Source organism: Halyomorpha halys, unplaced genomic scaffold, assembly GCF_000696795.3.
Source record: "Halyomorpha halys isolate HHAL.00 unplaced genomic scaffold, Hhal_1.1 Scaffold2538.1, whole genome shotgun sequence".
Taxonomy (NCBI): domain Eukaryota; kingdom Metazoa; phylum Arthropoda; class Insecta; order Hemiptera; family Pentatomidae; genus Halyomorpha; species Halyomorpha halys.
The window spans coordinates 56,496-75,127 of NW_027115783.1; the positions used below are offsets into that span (position 1 = coordinate 56,496).

Below are 18,632 nucleotides of genomic sequence, written 5' to 3' on the forward strand. Positions count from 1 at the left end.
AATTTTCTCATTACGAAAAATATTAAAGAAAAAAAAGAATACAAAGATGTAGTTGATAAGCTTTATGTACTCAAGGCACGTTCGTTTACCACAGGGGAGTGGATAAATAGACATGTTTTATACAGAGGTCCTATATAGAAGATAACATTGCGAAAAGGTTTTAAGTTTTTACTAACGATTTAATTTAAAATGTTATTTTGAGGTTTGTCCACATGCTCTATTTATCTTATACAGTTATACTTTTCATTGAATCCTATGGCTAGTTCAAGGATCCAAAAAGTTCAAAACAACAAGATGTATTTCTGTCAACTTCTTGTCGCTCCTGACATAGCCGTGATGAAGACCCGCATTAAAGATAAAGACATAGGAAATAAATAAACAGATTCTTTTTTTTACACTATTTAATCATGATTCTTCCAACATAATACTGCTAGCGGCCCAATGAAGCCTAGCAAATTTTGACCAATTAACCTAATAAAGTCACTGTAGTGAACTTGCTACAATTACTGAGGTTTAAGTTATTTTAAATATTATATTCCAGATTGATTGATGTTTATAGTTACTGTTCCTAAGGGCCATATCGTGATGTTATGAAAGCAAGTTTTTCAAATCGGACTGGTAGTTCCTAAAACTAGCAAGTACAAAATAACCAACCCTTCAGCTTTATATAATCACTATATATGGCAGTTCATCCATTAGGCTAAGTACCTGCAATAAATATTTCAAGGATTCGAAAGGAAATGAAGGACCTTGACGTAATATGGCATCTCAACACTCCAGGGCACCCCAAGAGTAGAGGAGGCATAGAGTGGCTTCATGGCATGTTGAGTGACCATCTTCGATTATATCAGGTCGACCAGGGACTAGAACCAGACGTGGCTATGCATAAGGCGATTGCAGCTTATAATCATTCCATACATGCAGTTACGGGGTTTTCACCATTTGAGGTCCTCTTTGGGCTTCACGGACACCGGCGGGACTATAAGGGCACGATAGCTGACGGGGATGAAATACTGAATAATTACATTCCTCGAAGAAAGTTATGGGAAAAAGCACGCGGAAGAATCGAAAAGGAAAAGACCAGGAGGGTGGCGCAGGAAAATCTAAAGGTCACAGACAGGATGGGAGATATCAAAATTGGGACGATCGTATATAGAAAGTTGAGTTCTAACAGGGGTAAGGAGATACAGCGATACGAGGGCCCATTCAAGGTGATAATCATTAGAGAGAATAATGTAGTTACGATAGAGAGTATCCGAGAACCTAAAAAGAGACGAACCGTCCATATTGAGCAATTAAAACTTACGGCAATGATAATATAGAGACTGGACTGTTCTCATATCACCTCCACTTGAAATGTTGTTAATTGTTTAATGTTGTGTTTTAGTTTAATTGTGACTTTTGTATTTTTTGTAATTTATTTTATGTTGTTCATTTTATTGTACCAGAAATCTTTTTCTTTATTTTTAAGTTTAATTTATGTATATAGTGTTTACTTTTGATCAACTTGTGAGTTTTTATATATTGGTATAGGAATTTTTTTTTTATTGTAAATAATTTTCCATATTGTTTCTATATATGTTATATTCTGCAGTATAAGTTTACAAGGATTGTTCGTAAACTGGCGGGGAAGAGTTACAGTCAGCTGGTACTTCGATGTCAGCTGACTGAGCAGATCAGCTGATCATGTGTATATATAAAGATGTGCTGAACCCAATAAAGCAAGTATTTTACAGCAGTTCAAGCGAGTTAGATCTTATTCCTTCTTCTCTTTTTTGGCATTGTGCTTTCGCCAATACTTAACTTATATATATATAATTGTATAATATTAATTATTAGAAGTAGGTGAATGTGAAATATCTATATCAATATCTATCTTTCTACGCATGTGATATTGAATATTAAAATTAAATTATGTAAAAGGAGTGTCAATAAACTTAAAATAAATAAGAACTGTCCAAAATAATTAGTATTATTATTAACAATTACTTTCAAAGTAGTGTCATGGCTTCCAGAAACAATTCTCCCGGATTCGACTTCAAGCACAGTAATGGCCTGCTGATGAACTCTTAAAACAGAGCTAAGTTTGACTTTTAAAGCTGGCGCTCCTAAATCATCTGCACCTCCAGCACTCATAGTTCTAAAATGGCCACCAACTGAAAGTATAAATTATTCTTATATAATTGATTAATAAACAACATAATAAGATTATAAATTAATATGTTAGAGAAATACTAACATCTGCGATAAGGAGTGTGACCAAATCTATTTTCCCATTCTATCTTCAAAATTTCCAGAGTCCCATTGATCCTTGCAACAACGACACGCCCACAAGTCAATTTTATACTAGTTACTCCTAGTCCACTACTATCATCATATATACACTGGATAACAGGAATAAAAAAAATTATAGACTAAATATGCATTGTGCATTACAATAACAGATGTTACATTTATTATTATCAATAGTATATTTCAGAGTTGTTAAAATGTTTGAGCTCACCTTGAATTGCCCCGACGTGGCTTCCCAAAATTCAATTCTTCCTGAAGAGGTACCGGCTGCAATTATGTTGTCAGAACAGCTTAAACACCATATTTGGGGGCAATGTGAGAAAAGTTCTTCTTCAGCATTATTTTCAAAATCAAAAGAATGGGCCTAGAAAAAAAAATTCAATAGATTACAATTTCTAATTCATTTATGAAATGACACCGCTCAGTTACCTACATAATTAGCTAAATTTCAAGGTTGGAGAACAAACTTTATATTTACATTGTTTTGCCACAACTGAACGTAAGGAAGCTTAGTATTCATTTAGCAAATAAAAAAAACATAATTTCCTCAGAATATTAAATTTCACTTAGATTTTATGCTTTAGGAATCAAGGAACAAATTAGGTTCTATTTCTGTCAGAAGTCAAATTTGTGTTCGGCAATAATTGATGCAACTGTTTGATGAAATCTTCTGGTTCAGTTTAAGGAAATTGGAATTTGATATTACGGTTTACCTTAACAACTGTATCATCATCAAATTCCAATTCGCAAGAGAATTGACATCCAAGGTTGTCGATATTTTAATACATGAATATTTGAGTAAATAAGAATATTCATTCATAAAATTATGAAAATACAACATTATTCATATTATCAGCTCTAAATATATAATTGATATATAGGAAGATGGTCAGGGTTGCGGTCAATAGTGAAACAAAAATAGTTTACAACTATTTATTTTCCAACGTTTCGCCCCACTTTGCAGGGCTTCATCAGGGCTAAAAAGATACAAAATGAAACTATGTTAAGATAAAATGGTAGAAATAAAAATAAAAAGATACAATGAAAAGAATAAAAAGAAAAAAATTTTTATTCTTTTCATTGTATCTTTTTATTATTTACAATAATTACAATCTTTTCATTATATCATTTTATCTTAACATAGTTTCATTTTGTATCTTTTTAGCCCTGATGAAGCCCTGCAAAGAGGGGCGAAACGTTGGAAAATAAATAGTTGTAAACTATTTTTGTTTCACTATTGACCGCAACCCTGACCATCTTCCTATATATCAATTTTTACGGTCAACTATATATACATATATAAATAAATAATTATTTTATTTGAATTAAAATATATCCATATTCTTAGGAGAGGATCTTTTCAAATACATTAAGTATACATATTTTTGAATACTAAGTGTGTCCCTGATTCTGCTACTAAACTACTATATATAGTTGGGAAGAGGGCAAAACCTCAATTGGTCGCAGTCAACAACCCTATCGTTTAAGTTGAGTTGCTAAATTTGTGTTTTGTTTACATTGATTGGGGTGACTGAAATACAATAATTGTGCATAGAAAAAAAAAACTATTTTCTAGGAATAATATAAACCTAAATTGAGAGTTTGAGTATTTTGTCTATTCTCGTATCTTCACACGATTTTCTCTCTCTCTACCAGCGATTTCCCTCTTGATGCTATTTTCTACTCTTGAGTCTGGTTGCATCTCACTTACTCCCTTCTCCAATCCAACCTCTACCAGGTGGAATTATAGAAACACTCATACACAAATGTGTAAAACAAAGAACCTTTTATTTCTTAACGAACTTAAATAACAAATAAGAACTCTACCTCATCATAAAGGCGCTGCACTGCAAGACCATAATCATAACCATTATCTAAGTCCATGCTGCTTCTCTCTTGAATATTAGAATAGTTTCCAGAAGAAAAGTTTGTATTGATCAGACTTCTCAAATCAGGAATGGTTCGTTCCCAGTCATCTGAAAGTCTCCTAGAAGGAAAATAAAATGGTTTACTAAACAATTCTGAGGTCAATCACATCTCACAGGCAAGGAAGTGCAAGGCACTTTCAGGTCAAGGGCTGACCTTTATCTCCAGAACTGCCTCTGGAAACAAAATATAACAATGGGTTGGAGTGTTACTTACAGGATTACCCAACCCTCAAATGTAATAATTGTGGAACATAAAAAAATCCCTTGTACACTAACCTCCCGCATTGATATTAAGGAAGAAAAAGAAGTAATTTTTTTAATGATTGGAGAAGTTTGTCGGGGGGTGCGGTCAGCAAAGAACAACATAAATAAACAAAACCATATTTATTTATTTTATGCCTGATTGGAGAAGTTTGTCGGGGGGTGCGGTCAGCAAAGAACAACATAAATAAACAAATGATTGGAGAAGTTTGTCTGGGGGGGGGGGTGCGGTCAGCAAAGAACAACAAAAATAAACATGATTGAAGAAGTTTTTAAATTTTTTTATTGGAAAATCTTTGCAGTATTTTTTACCCAACTACGGCAAAGCCAAAAAGAGGATATGTTTAAGAGTGTCACATTACCTGCTCATTTAAAGGTTTGCAACAATTTGTGAGCAAACGGCTCAAACAATTTTCAAGTTTGATGGCTCAGATTATTTACTGAGATCTTGTCATTTTTTAGTAATAATTTGACCTCAAAATACTGAAATCAAATCTGTCCACTGTGTAGCTTTGAGCTATTTTTAGAGTGGAATCCACATCAATTTTTAAGTTGGATGTCTCAAGTTACTCAGTAATATCCTGTAAGTGTTTTCAAACAATTCAAGCCAAAATATTTAAATAATATTTTATTACATTTTGCAACCTTCTTAAATGACTGAGCACTCATAGCGGCTATATAGTAGATAAAGTTGTCACATATAACTGCCCAATAACCTACAAATACTATTCTCAACAAAGGATCTTGCATTAAAAATTAAATATGTGGTGTTATATCTTCAACACTTTAAAAATAACAGCGGGAAGTTTTCTCTGTGACACACACTAGTAGACAGTTGTTTTATAAATTAAGCCATCAAGAAGTTTTAATAATGCTTTAGGTATTATTAATAGTTTTATAACATTTTTAAAGCTCACTGTCATCAAGTTAAAAATAGCTTTGATACTAACATAAACATGACATAGGAGGTAACAAATATCCAATTAACAGTATAAAGAATAAAATGACACAAATAGTAACAATTATAATTTGTTGTCCCCACATTATATCTAATCGTACTATGAATAATGATGCACAACCTTCAAAATATTTAAACTTAACCTAAATACACACTATTAACCCTTCTGAACTGGAAGGTATCAGAGACATTCGGCTAACTTCGGGATTTGAAGTTGCTTGTGATTGTTGTGATACCACTTAAGTATCTATACTCAATTCACATTAGTCCAAACTCTAGTCAAACACAATCAATTAAAATATAAAATACCCATACATTTAAAACTATAAACATTAAAATAAGACATAATTTAATTTTAAAACCAGACAATGAAAATAACTCTTCTTTTTTATACTTCTATTTCTTCTAAGAGATGGAATGCTACGGCATATCTCCTTAAACATATTAGTGGATTGTTAGTTATGTGGTCTGTAAAAATCATTAAACTTGGAATAGTAGCCAATTCAAATATATTCAGACCAACATAGCAGTGGATGTCACCGTAAAGAAAGCTCTGGCATCTGTACGTGTTAACACAAAGAAAGTGTATTATAGTGTTTCCAGAAGAATCTCTAGGTTCATTCATACAGAGGAGACAGCCAACTATTATATCAAGTTTTATTATTTTTTATAGTCAACATCACCAACAATGCACAAATATGTTTAAGAAGATATATAGTAACATCCTCTCTCTCTAATAGAAGACATAGGAGTAAACACTAGAGTTATTTTTGTAGTTTTTTTTTTTTAAATTATTAAGATATTGCAATGATAAAATATATGTTTTTAATAACTGAACTTTTTTTGGATACTAGATTATCCTTAAAGATAAATACTAGTTTTCTGATAATTAAATATGGATTATATCAATGGTGAACATAAAATGAAATTAGTCAAAATAAATGTATTTCTAAATACAAATTAAAAAAATTGGTTAATATTGAAGGTTAAAATAATTCAAAGAATACTCACAATTTGTCATTCTTTGGAGAGCTGGATAGGGGATCAGCACTTTCATTGTCTGAGTTATTTAGGTTAGCAAAGTATCTAAAAAGAAAATAACATGATTTTTCAATGTTTAATGATCTAAATTAGTATTTATATGAATCAATAAAAATAATATGGAATAAAAGAATCTAAAGGTTCAGTTCTGACGCCATCAACAATCATTGCCTAGACATTGATAATAAATTTTCTTCCTGAAAGTAATTGAAAGCTATGTGGGTGATATTTAAAAATAGATACGGGTGTAAATATCTTACACTTTTCTGTCTATATGTGCCAAAGGTTCACCAGAAAGAGAATCCCAGACATCGATTTCTCCTGATAAATATGAGCAAGAAACAGTATTTCCATCTGTGACCACTGCGTCTACTGTCTGTCCCTTTCCTTCCAAAGGTAATGCAACTGCTTCCAAAACAACCTAAATTATTTTTACATTAAAATTAATGACAAAAAAAATTAAAAGAGGGAACAAATTAAAAACATTGAATTGTATAATTAAGAAATTGGAAAAGTGTTAGTAGGTATAATCTTTAATGTATCGCCATAATTAAGAAATTGGAAAAATAAATAAAATAACTGGTTTTGAAAAATAAAACTAAGAAGCTTGTCCTAAATTCAATACAGGTCATGGTTTTACGGAATCACACAATCATTATAAAATAAAAATAGAGCAAATATAGTGTAAGACAATAGCAAGAGTAGTTTTTATTAAATCATAATTTAATGTTATGGTTATAGTAAAAAAAAATTACCTGCTCTCGAGTACGAGACCACCATGATTTTGTCCTCCAATCTGCATAATGCCGAGAGCAAACACAGCGGTACAGCATTATTCCAGTATATGAAATCACAATTATTGACACGACTGATGCAGCAGTAACCAATAATACTTCGAAAGGAGAGGTTGGCAAATATGGAGCTCCCCAACCTCTCTCTTCTGAACTTTCTTCATAATCTGAAATCAGTAAATATTGATGTGAAAAGAGAAGCCATCTCCATCCAGAAGAGAGGATAAAAGGGTTCAACATGAACTGAATCAAAGACAGTAGGAAAACATAAAAAAAGTGTCTGTATACATGTATATATCTGTACAAATAGTTATGTATAAAAGAAAGCCTAAGGAATTTATTGAGGCATTTCGTTGAGAAGTGCTTTCGCATGTGACTTATTCGCTAGATTTGGCTCGATCCAATTATAACTCATTGGCATCAACGAAACACCTACTTATACAGCAATGCTTCATATCCTATAAATGGTTCAATGATTAGTTTTCCACAAAAGAGGAACAGTTCTTTTAGCATAGCATTCACAAAATATCATAGAGATAGAAAAAATGTATAGTGGTGGGCGATACTTTCAATAAAATATTGTTTTTTCATTTTCAAACAGTAAACATGTATTTTAATTACAAAAACACTTAGTTTAATATTTACGTACACACCTAGTATTTAATATATATATTATTTTTTTTTTCAGCAAAAACTCCCATTGGAGTCCTATACTGCCTAACCATGGTTGAGGGTCAAAGTTTTTCATTTTGTGGCACACCCACTCAATGAAAAAAGTCAACACCCCAGGCCGGATTCGAACGGCATCGCCAATAGACATCAAATTGGTAAGACTGCGTCTTAACCACTGAGCTACGGGTGGCCCATATATATATTTAAATAAAACTTAGTTACAGTGTAACCTGTAAAATTGGGATCTCAAGGGACCTAGGATTTTTTTATCACTTAAAGAGGCTTTTATTTACCCAGCTTTCCAAATGGTTTATCTTATATATAGAGGATCCCGCTAAGAGAGGTTGAAATGTTTTTACATATATGTACTCTTATTTTGAAAACGATATCATTCCTTTTCTTATAACTCTCCAACCATCCATCACTGGCACAAAAATTATCAATATGGAACCTATACACAAATTCTTGAGCTTTTTTTTTTAAACATTGAACCACTTAATGGAATCTTTTTATTCTGTATCTCCTTTATTCATGTTGAAGACAAAGACATTATTCAAGTTCAAAATACTGTGTTGATTGTATTTGTTTTAGTTTTCTTTTTCCATCAATACACTGAGAACAAATTTTCTTATTGTTTTGAATAACTCTATAAATGGTAGTAAACTTTTTAATTAAACTCTGAACATATTTGGTAACAGTCCCACTATCAAAATCAAACAATAGCTTTAATTAGTCAGCGGCTGTTGATGAATTACATTACACTTTTGCTTCAACATTTTATTCACTTGTTTGTCATATAAAACCTTTGATAGTATTGAAAAAACAAAATTTGTGTGGTTGAAATTGAAATGCTTGTAAATAAATGAGTCGCAACTTGTACACACTGATAAATAATCTTACTTATACAGGCTATTTAGTCACAAAGTTTTAATCATGGAGGTAAATATCGAAAAAGAGAGGTATTTCAATGCAAAAGTGTCGGGATCTCATAATTATCAGTAGTAAAGGGTTCTCACATATTCATGGCCCACTTAACCAGATAATACTTTATGTTCATTAATAAATTTAACATACATTGTAATTAATTAAAACAATAATCCTTGACAATTATAAAATTTGACTAATTTTCCACCCTTAAATAAACAAGATAACAAAACTTTTAAACCAATTAACTTACCAATACTTTCATCGCTCGGATCTAGAGCTAGAGCGAGCTTGTCCCACTTGAACGTTGGCGTGGGCTTCTCCAAAGGATTTCGAAGTGAGATGGCCCTGGCAGGGCTCACTGCAGAGCACAACCGAATGGGAGGAAGGACAGCTAGTCTACATGGTCCGCTCGATGCGTTGTATGCACTCACTAGGTAGCACCACTTTACTGGATCCAAAGGCCGTGCATTACCAACAACTCTAAAAATCCCTCCCTCTCGCAGAAATAAAAAAATATTATAACAATCTTATTAATTAAATTATCATCGTTGTACTTCAAAATATTATGGATTTTCTCTAAGCGTAATACTATTAAATATCATTTACAGTAAAAGATCAATTAATAAATAAAACTCTACTAAAAATATGAAAGATCAAATTTAATAGATTAATTTGATTTAAATATAAATTAATTAATCAGTTATGTTTAAGTAAACAAAAATTCTTTAAAGTTTATAGACTTAAGTAATAGAATCAAATGAATCAGTTATTTCAGAAACAATATTTTCACAAATAACTCATGAGCTGTTTCTGAAATAAATAATTCAATTAAATTTAACATAAAGCCCAATTTTACCTCAGGGAACATATTTGTAGTCTTATCATCACTGCCGAGTATAACCTTTCCACTCTCTCTTCCAAGAATGCTTTCATATTTTCCAAAAAGCTTACCGGATCTATCCAACTTTTTTCCTCCCTTGAAAAAAAAAAAAAATATATATATATAATTTCTCAATTTAACTATAACTAAACTTTAAAGTATAGAGTTCAATCTTGTTTAATGATTCTTTTTCTTAATGAATTTTAAATTTATCAATAAGCTGTATAAAAAAAAAAAAAAGAGTTACTCCTTATTAGTAGGAGAAAAACAATTTTTTTAAAATACAAATTGTTATGCAACAGTAAAGTTCCCAATTAGGTAGATAGTAAAAGGTTAAAAAATAAATCAAATGAAATATCTTCTGCTAGCACATTGGCTCTAAATTATAATTTTTTTACTTCCACTTAACTGTATATGGAATTTATAATAGAAGGGAAAAAGTTGTGATGGTGCAAAATTTTAAATTCATATTATCAACGGAAACACAAATTTTAAGGTCCCTTGAGTCCAAATAACCTAGCTTGCAAAATTGTAGTGAGCAGTATAGCTCAAAAACAAAAAGCTATACAAAACTGAAATTTTATTATATTACATATATGCCAGGTATGTTACAGCAACTTTCTCAATAAAATTAATTAATCAGAAGTACCTCTTCATAGACCATCTTCCTTTTATATAAGGTTCTTACACTCTTCCAATAATTTTTAAATTTGATGAAATACTAAGAAAAAGAAAAGTCCAGGTATTGTGAGTTTTTGCTTAGAAAATTTAAGTATTTTCATTTCCATGTTTTTGAGAGTGCTGAATACAAATTTGAGGTTTCTCTTTTAACCTTAACTTTACCAACTCAAATTTGTTTTAGGAAAAAAATAATAATAATCAACTAGAGATATTACATTTACATTATTGTAAGTTACATAATTTAGACATTTATTTGAGTAAAAATTCAAACATCAGGGCCTATACATGGCTTGAAGATATGAGTCAATTTGATTTCCTTTTTTTATAATCTCCTTATTTCACAACTAAAAATAAAAAAAAACAACCATAAAGTGTTTTTTTTGGAGAATCCTAGCACGCACACACACACAAAACTGAATCCATTACTGTCACAGTGGGAAGACACGAAATTCGTTCCCAGTCTTGCTTAAAATACCTACTTAAGCACTATAGACAACACTCTCACGTTTCCAGAGAAGAGCAGAAAATTACCATCGATCAATGGCAACAGCATTGGGAGGCTGCAGATTCCGGGACTTGCAGGTTAATACCCGATGTGGGCTTGTGGTATGGCTGCCGGAACGGGGAGGTGAATTTTTATGTAACCCAACTGTTGACAGGACATGGATGCTTTAGAGCATACCAATACCGATTCAAATTGGACAACACCACAGAATGTCCTGGATGTCAGAGTACTAAGGAAACAGCAGAGCATGTATTTTTTGCTTTCGTTCGGTTTGTGGCAGAAAGAAGAGAATTGGAGAGAGAGTGTGGAGGAGGCATCACACAAGAAAATGTGGAAAGCTATATGCTGCAATCAGACCAGCATTGGAACATAGTAAAGATTTTCACCACAGTCGTCCTCAAGAGGTTGAGAGCGGAAGAGAAATCCAGAAGACGTGACTAACATGGAAATGTGAAAACCATGTGAAGAAAATGAGGCGCCAATCAGCCATTTCCCTCCATGAAGTAATGCCTAGAGGCAGCCCCATGGAGAGGAATGAACAGGTGTAGGGCGGTGGTTTTAGTGGGTAAAAATCCCACACACGGATAGGTACGAGCCTATACGTGTCTTTTGAAGATTTCCACCGACCTTCATAAAAATTCTAAACATTATTAATTCTAAACAATTTACCTTAACAAAGAAAATATCAAACTAGCTTAATAAGTATATAAATTTTTTTTTTTTTTTAGTTTTTATCACAAGACAATACCTCAGGTTGTACAAAATGTTGAACAATACCAGCACTGTACAGGAAACCACCAATCCATACAACCATACATATCATAAATCCTCTCTGAACAATCCTTGTGCGACCCCAAAACAACACCAAGCGAAGTCTGAAAAAACAGTTGGATTTATCTTTAAAAAATAAAGTAAATAATTTAAAAACATGATCAGTATCAATATATTTATAGTGCCCTACTGTAATTATAACACTTGATCATTATTTTATGACAGTTTTTTTTAATATAATGGACACATTCCATTCAATATTTGTTTTATGCCTTAGTTTTTAATCAACCCTAGTGTAGGCTGGCTTATTTCTGATAATTATAAAAAAAATATATATATACTAATAATAATAAAATAAATAAATTTTTGGTCTCAAAGAAATACTTTAATAAATTTGACCATTATTATTAAAATCAAATCATAACCTCTTTGGCACCTTTCCCTCAAGACGAGGTGTAGATCGTGTCCTAGGTAGAGGTCTAACAGTTTCTTGTGGCATTTCACCAATCATGGTACTATCTAATGTAGAACTTGCCATGTCTAAGGAGAGTACAGTTGAAAAAAAAAACATCTGAAGAAAAAAGTCACATAAAAGTCCAACCATAGCAAATATACAGAATTCCTAAAAAAAAAAAAAAAATGCAATAATTAATAATTATTAATATAAAAATATTAAACATAGGAAACAAATTTAATTAACAAAAAGAAATAAAAAACATAAGGATTCTTAAAGATCTATTAACTATAGTATAGTTAAAATAAGAGACAGGTGAACTTATCCCTTAAAAAGTTATCACTTATTCCTTCATAAAATTACTCTTTTATTTTATAGCTTAGTGCTATGTCAGAAAGGAACTGAATATGTTTAAGCAGCATTGCTGGTAAAATTAAGCATTTCCCTCTGTATAACCTTTTCACTTCTTCAAGACTGGTTTTATTGTTTATATAAAATAATTTGTATTCAGGATGTCTCAAAAATTCTTTATTATTAATTTAAATATTCAACGTGTGGCCAACCTGGCTGTCCTCAAGGACAATATTAAATCTAAATTTACACCTATTATCGATATTGTTAACTTAATCTGTAATTAAAAGTTTTAAAATTTAATGGAAAAGTGACGGAATAGGGTGATTTGACTAAATTTATTGACCAGGGCAGAATATCCTGCAAAAAGTTTTTAATTGTTGAATGTGAGTATAAATGTATATTTAAGATTACACTCAAGCATGGCCAGGTTGGCTGAATCGTTGGACATTTTAAGTATAAATAATAATAAATAAATAATAAATTTCATAAAGTATAAATAATAAAGAGTGTTTGAGACTTAACTTGGATACCATTTATTTTATTTAAACATTTCTATCTTATTATTTTAAACTCTAAATGTAAATATAAAAACTGGTGGGTGCATCACACAACTACAACTAACTAAATTAAAATGAAATTAATCCTTGTATATTTCAAAACAGCTACTTGTTTATTAATCAGGATGATAATCCCCTTACTATATATTTTATAAAGATAAGTGATAGTAAAATCTAACTATTGTAATAACTACCACATTTGAAAAAACAATAATTATCAAATTATTTTATATTTTAAATTTAAATTTAAGGATTTCTTAAGGAGTGAAAAACATTAATCAACTCCTGCGTAGAATAGTTTAGCAAAAGATAACAGAGCTGTGTACAATAAAAAGGGATTGGAAGAAATCGGGCACTCTCGACTATTTTGCAGACTGTCTTACCTAGTTGAGCTAACCAAAAAACTGTTTTCTCCTTTAGTTAATAATCAATTCCTTTCATAGTTAAAATGTATCCATTATTTATTATTACAATAACAATGAGAGATGGTTGATTATTTCAAATAAACAAAATTAGTGGTAGTTATTTGAAAATTCAGTGTTTCAATCCAGACTATTTCAATGAGGACAAAACCAAGCTGATATTAAAGATAACCTAATTGTACATTTATAAATCCAGTTTAATCGAAATCGAGCCATTTGTTAAAAAATGGAAAAATGTTCAAAATCTATTTTATTAAGTGGCACTTCCAATTAGTTGATTTTATTGAAAAAGTTGCCGTAAAACCCCAGGCAAACATACTTGCCTCAAATATGTAATTTCAGTTGAGTACAAATTTTCATTTTTTAGCTAGACTGTTCACATATACACATACCATTTTGGGAGACTTGGTTATCTGGACATCGGGGACTTCAAAATGTGCATTTCCATCATTAAATCAAATTAAAAATTTTTCATGATCACAATACTTTCCCTTACTACATATTCCATATATAGATAAGTGATAGTAAAAACATCAAATTAGTAGTTAATAAAGTAATACAAAGCAATCAAGAAAATAATCACTTATATCATGAAATAAAATTTCTTTCAAGATTCATACAAAGTGAAGTAAGAAGTGAGAATTTTTTTTTAACAGAACATTTGCTTCTATTCAAAGAAAATAGTTGCTCAAAAATAAGTAATGAATGTTTGTGAAAATAACTGGATCAAAGAAATTAATTTATCATTTTGTATGATTAAATTAGTCAAACCTAACCCTTATATTCATTATTCACTGAATAATCTTTTATAAAAGAATCCTAAATAAAATAGGAGGAGGGGAGGGTTATTTTAATAATCTAGATATAGCACTATTGCCACTGATAATATTCACACTAGAGTAGATCTGACTTCTTTTTTTATTTGAGGTTTAACGTTGTTATATTATCTAACTTGCAGGAAAAATGAGTATTTAGTTTCACATCTATGAAAGCATCATATTTTTATGAATTTAACCATAACTTCAACATATAAATTAAATTTAATTGATAAGTATAAGATGAAATAGTATTTAATTACCTGGATCGAAGGAACAAGCGTGAACAAACCAATAGTGAGAATTGTAACCTCGGTAAGCAAATTCTTAGTGATTCCCCAGCCTTCTTTAGACAGTCCCTGTGCTAATCTTATTTTAGAGTCAAGATGTCCAGGAGTAGATAAAATTGATTTTGTCAGAACCAATATATTTTCTAGTCCAACAACAACAACTAAATATGGAAACACCTAAATAGAAAAAAAACAAAACAAAAATGTAAATGTTAAATGAAAAAACAAAAAAATATATAAATATATATATTAGGAACACAATAAGAAAATGAGAAGATAAACCAGTTCTAATCATTTTAATGAATGAATTGTTTAAATAAATTTATGAATCATAATACAGTACAGTATATTCTTTTTATAATTTAAAAATTGAAAGTATATTTTTTAAAAGGAATTTTCTTAAAACCTTGGAGTAACAAATGTAATTCCTAAGTTACTGAATACTTAAACAATTCATAAAAAGTTTGGCAGATAAAGAATACTGAAATGATATTTAATATAGTTGAAAATAGATTTTAAACAATGGATGGTCATTGGATTTAAATTATAGAAGCAGAATTTGTAACACAACCCCTCAAAATGTTTCCTTTTCCCCAAACATAAGGAAGACCTTAAGACGGACTTATGATCCAGTACAAGAGAATGGCTAAACTATTTTTGTTTCTCTTTTGACCGCAACCTTGACTATCTTCTTATATAGTATTTATTTAGCATTAGTAGTTAATTTAATTACATTTATTTTATTTGTATTAGTTTATTTAGAATTATTTGTTTATTAGAAATATATGTATTTATGATAGTGTTAAAATAAAGTGTAAAAGAAACAGTTGATAACCGTTGCTAAGGTGTTGTTTAGCAACAGGCTTCATTTTAAAATCAGTTAATTATTGGCCATGAGAGTTTCTAACCAGCCCTGTGTGAGTTAAGTTGTTATTATTTTTTGGACATTTTGAGTATTTTAGTCAACATTAAAGTCTTCTTTACAAACTTCTTCTGTGTTCCTGCCCTTTGATTGGAATATAAGTTGTTGCAAATTAGTCAGCTCCTATTATTCATTATAAACAAACAGACCCTGTCTACCCTCAATATGTGCCAGTGTGGCAATCTTAGCTTTTGTACATTTCGATTGATGAGCAAGTACAGATGTGGGCCCACCAACTTAGGACCAATTTAAGAGTTGCAGCACTGTTTATAGCTACGGAGCGGCAACCTACACATCCAGACAGGAAACTTTTCTTTAGGACCGTCGACCAGTATTTATTTTATATATCTATTGATTTTAATTGTATTTTTGTCTAAAAGGCCTTTTAAGTTTTACTTTTATTCATTATTTTATTCTAACTCTTTTGTTTATGTGTTCTAATGTTAGATTAACTAAATAAACGTTTATATCAGAGCCAGCATTTCTTCTTTGTTCTTTTTAAAGCTTACCTACAAAAAGACAGTCAATTTAAGGGGGCTTTAACACACTGTATAATTATCTCAGTGTTTAACTATTCATAAGAGTGCAAAAATTAGATGGTTAGGCCACGTATTTAGAATGGGCGAGAAAAGGATGGTTGGGAGACTGTATCAGGGAAACCTCAATAGAGTAAGGTATTATCGAAGACCAAAGAGAAGAGCCCTGTTGAGAAACGAATGAATAACCTCCCCATAAGGTAGGTTTATGTAACATATAAACCTATAAGATAATTATTCAGTGTTCAATAACAAAGAGCTTCAGATTGAAAAACTCATAAAGTATTTTATCCCTAATATCTCTCTATGTCCTAAATCCTAAAATATGTTTCTATTTCAACTCAAAGGTCAACTATCTTATCTCTATTCACTTAATTTAACTAACAAACTTAGTATTCTGTAATGACTGTTTAAGTAAGCGATAAATATTAACCATAACAAGTATTCTACATAAAATAATAATAAATAAAAGCTTTTCTTTAACTAAAATCTACAATAAAGTTTCCAATATGTTATAAGTTATGATATTTAACCTTGGAGGAGCAGGTTTAATCAATAAATTCATTCCTTACCTTTTATTTTACTAATTAGCATTACCTGAAAGAGAATATATTAACAATTAGTGCTACCCGTTAACAATTTTAAACTTTAAGCAACAATAGCAATAGGTTATTTTGACTCATTAATAATCATTTTATGAGTTTATTTCCCCATAGTAACTTCCAGTACTTGAGTAATAGAAACACTGCTTGAATTAAATTCTTTATTGATTTTACTGTAATTATAAAAAATTTAAAGGTCCTACATTCAGGAAGGAAAATTTAGTGTAGATTAATCAATTGAACAGTAGAATTTTTCTGAAAATCACTACAAAGTTTTTCTACATAAGAAGGCTGAAATTGATTAACAATCATTGGTCAGTATTTAATAAAAAATTTGAGTCAATTAAATTTTTGTGAAGCAAGAATAAGTTCAATGTTTGATAGAATATAATTCAAAACAAAACAGAATAGTCAAATTACATAATAAATAATGGAAATTTATGTTGCCAATATACTTGGATACTAACCTCCCTTCCACGGCTGCTTCCCGCAGGATCCAAACCAAAAAAAAAGCAGAGACCAATAGACATAAGTAAGGATGCTATAACCGTACCAACAGCACTAAGAGCCATTCCAACCTGCAATGGGAAAAAAAATCATTATTAACATTGCACAGATTTATAGTAACAGTAAAATTTAAAATTATACATTTTTTTTTTTTTTTAGTCAAATTATTTAAAGCAAAGCTAATCAAGAGATCAATCTGAATATTAATTTAACTAAAACTGTCATGCATTCATTTTTTGGAGTTGAAAAGCATCTCATTTTGACAGATTCATTTAGCAAAGGGAATTAGAGCACAAAAAAATACTTCAAGTTGCCACTATAAGTAAACTACAAGATAAATTCTATATTATAAATATATTGAATCAAATTATATTCAAGAACAAATACCTATTGCATATTACTAAATTAAATAGGTAAATAAATTACTTACTTTTGAATGTACAAGTTCAATTTTTCTCACAGAAAAGTACATATACAAGAAAAGGGCCAAATATGTACAAAACAGGGGAAGGAACTCATGACAATCAAAATCACCTAGGTAATGTAGATGAAGGACTGAATCTATAAAAAGAAAAAGCAGAATAATTTATTAAATATACCTTATATGCATTTTACATGACTTAGAAATATATAAAATAGGGCAAGTAAATTAAGAAAATCTTCATTCCAAACCGATATATCAATAATAAATTGGAACATGCAGTATTGGAGCAATAAGTGTTAGCAACATACTAAAAAACTTAAATTATTAAGTTAATATTTTGGAATTTATTGTGCAAAGGGGTTGGGGAAATAGAGAATTTGGAAGCTATCAATGCCAGATATATATTTTTTATCTATATTGAAATAAGATGTTACCTTAGTGACAAATTACTTTAAAAAATAATAGATTTATCATTTATGACTTACTTGAAGTAAAATTTTCTTTGAGGAGAGGATAATGTCCATTTAAATGTTCTCTTAAGCCATCAAGGTATCTAAAAAATAGTAATGTACAATATAATAATGTATAGACTAAGATTGTTAAGTATAATTTATAGAATAACTTTGATTTTTTCAAACTGATCTTGGAGTCAGATTAAATTCACGAGGAAGCTACTTTTAATTTACAATCAAGGACAAATGTTCCCGGGAACACAAAAAACATTTGCTTAGATCTTTGTACTATTTAATGGATAACTAAGGATCAGATGTGCAGGACAGAGGTGCCAGTATCGGCAGGATTTGTTAAAGAACTTTATGGTAAGTTCATGACGTAAGTCTATTTATATTATTATTTGCAGAACTAAATTTCTTTAGTAAGCCCTTTTTTCATTTCATAAAAGTAATTTTTCTTGAGCTCAAGTAATCTGCTTAATTCACTATAATAATTTTATTTTATACAATATAGGATAGGTTAAGGTTATTTCTGTTTGTATTATTCAGGAAAAGTTCAGAAAATTTAATTACAAATGTTTTTTAGTGTG

The 18,632-nt window shown here is 30.3% G+C and overlaps 1 protein-coding gene across 5 annotated transcripts in view; it reads right to left on the bottom strand.

Annotated features, from left to right (window-relative positions):
* The window catches only part of SCAP (SREBP cleavage activating protein), a 41,375-nt gene that overhangs the window by 12,270 nt on the left and 10,473 nt on the right, over window positions 1-18,632 (bottom strand). For all 5 annotated transcript variants that reach the window (XR_001344824.2, XM_067052768.1, XM_014437434.2 and 2 more), the window contains 15 exons: window positions 18,076-18,143; window positions 17,597-17,727; window positions 17,127-17,237; window positions 14,573-14,776; window positions 12,133-12,329; window positions 11,685-11,811; window positions 9,727-9,846; window positions 9,121-9,364; window positions 7,236-7,438; window positions 6,741-6,901; window positions 6,451-6,525; window positions 4,120-4,279; window positions 2,504-2,656; window positions 2,240-2,384; window positions 1,990-2,156 (listed from right to left, as the gene is read on the bottom strand). Coding sequence is in view for 4 of the 5 variants with exons in the window: in XM_067052768.1 (XP_066908869.1) it covers window positions 1,990-2,156; window positions 2,240-2,384; window positions 2,504-2,656; window positions 4,120-4,279; window positions 6,451-6,525; window positions 6,741-6,901; window positions 7,236-7,438; window positions 9,121-9,364; window positions 9,727-9,846; window positions 11,685-11,811; window positions 12,133-12,329; window positions 14,573-14,776; window positions 17,127-17,237; window positions 17,597-17,727; window positions 18,076-18,143 (2,266 nt within the window). In the remaining variant the exon portion in view is untranslated. The remainder of the gene's footprint in view (window positions 1-1,989; window positions 2,157-2,239; window positions 2,385-2,503; window positions 2,657-4,119; window positions 4,280-6,450; window positions 6,526-6,740; window positions 6,902-7,235; window positions 7,439-9,120; window positions 9,365-9,726; window positions 9,847-11,684; window positions 11,812-12,132; window positions 12,330-14,572; window positions 14,777-17,126; window positions 17,238-17,596; window positions 17,728-18,075; window positions 18,144-18,632) is intronic.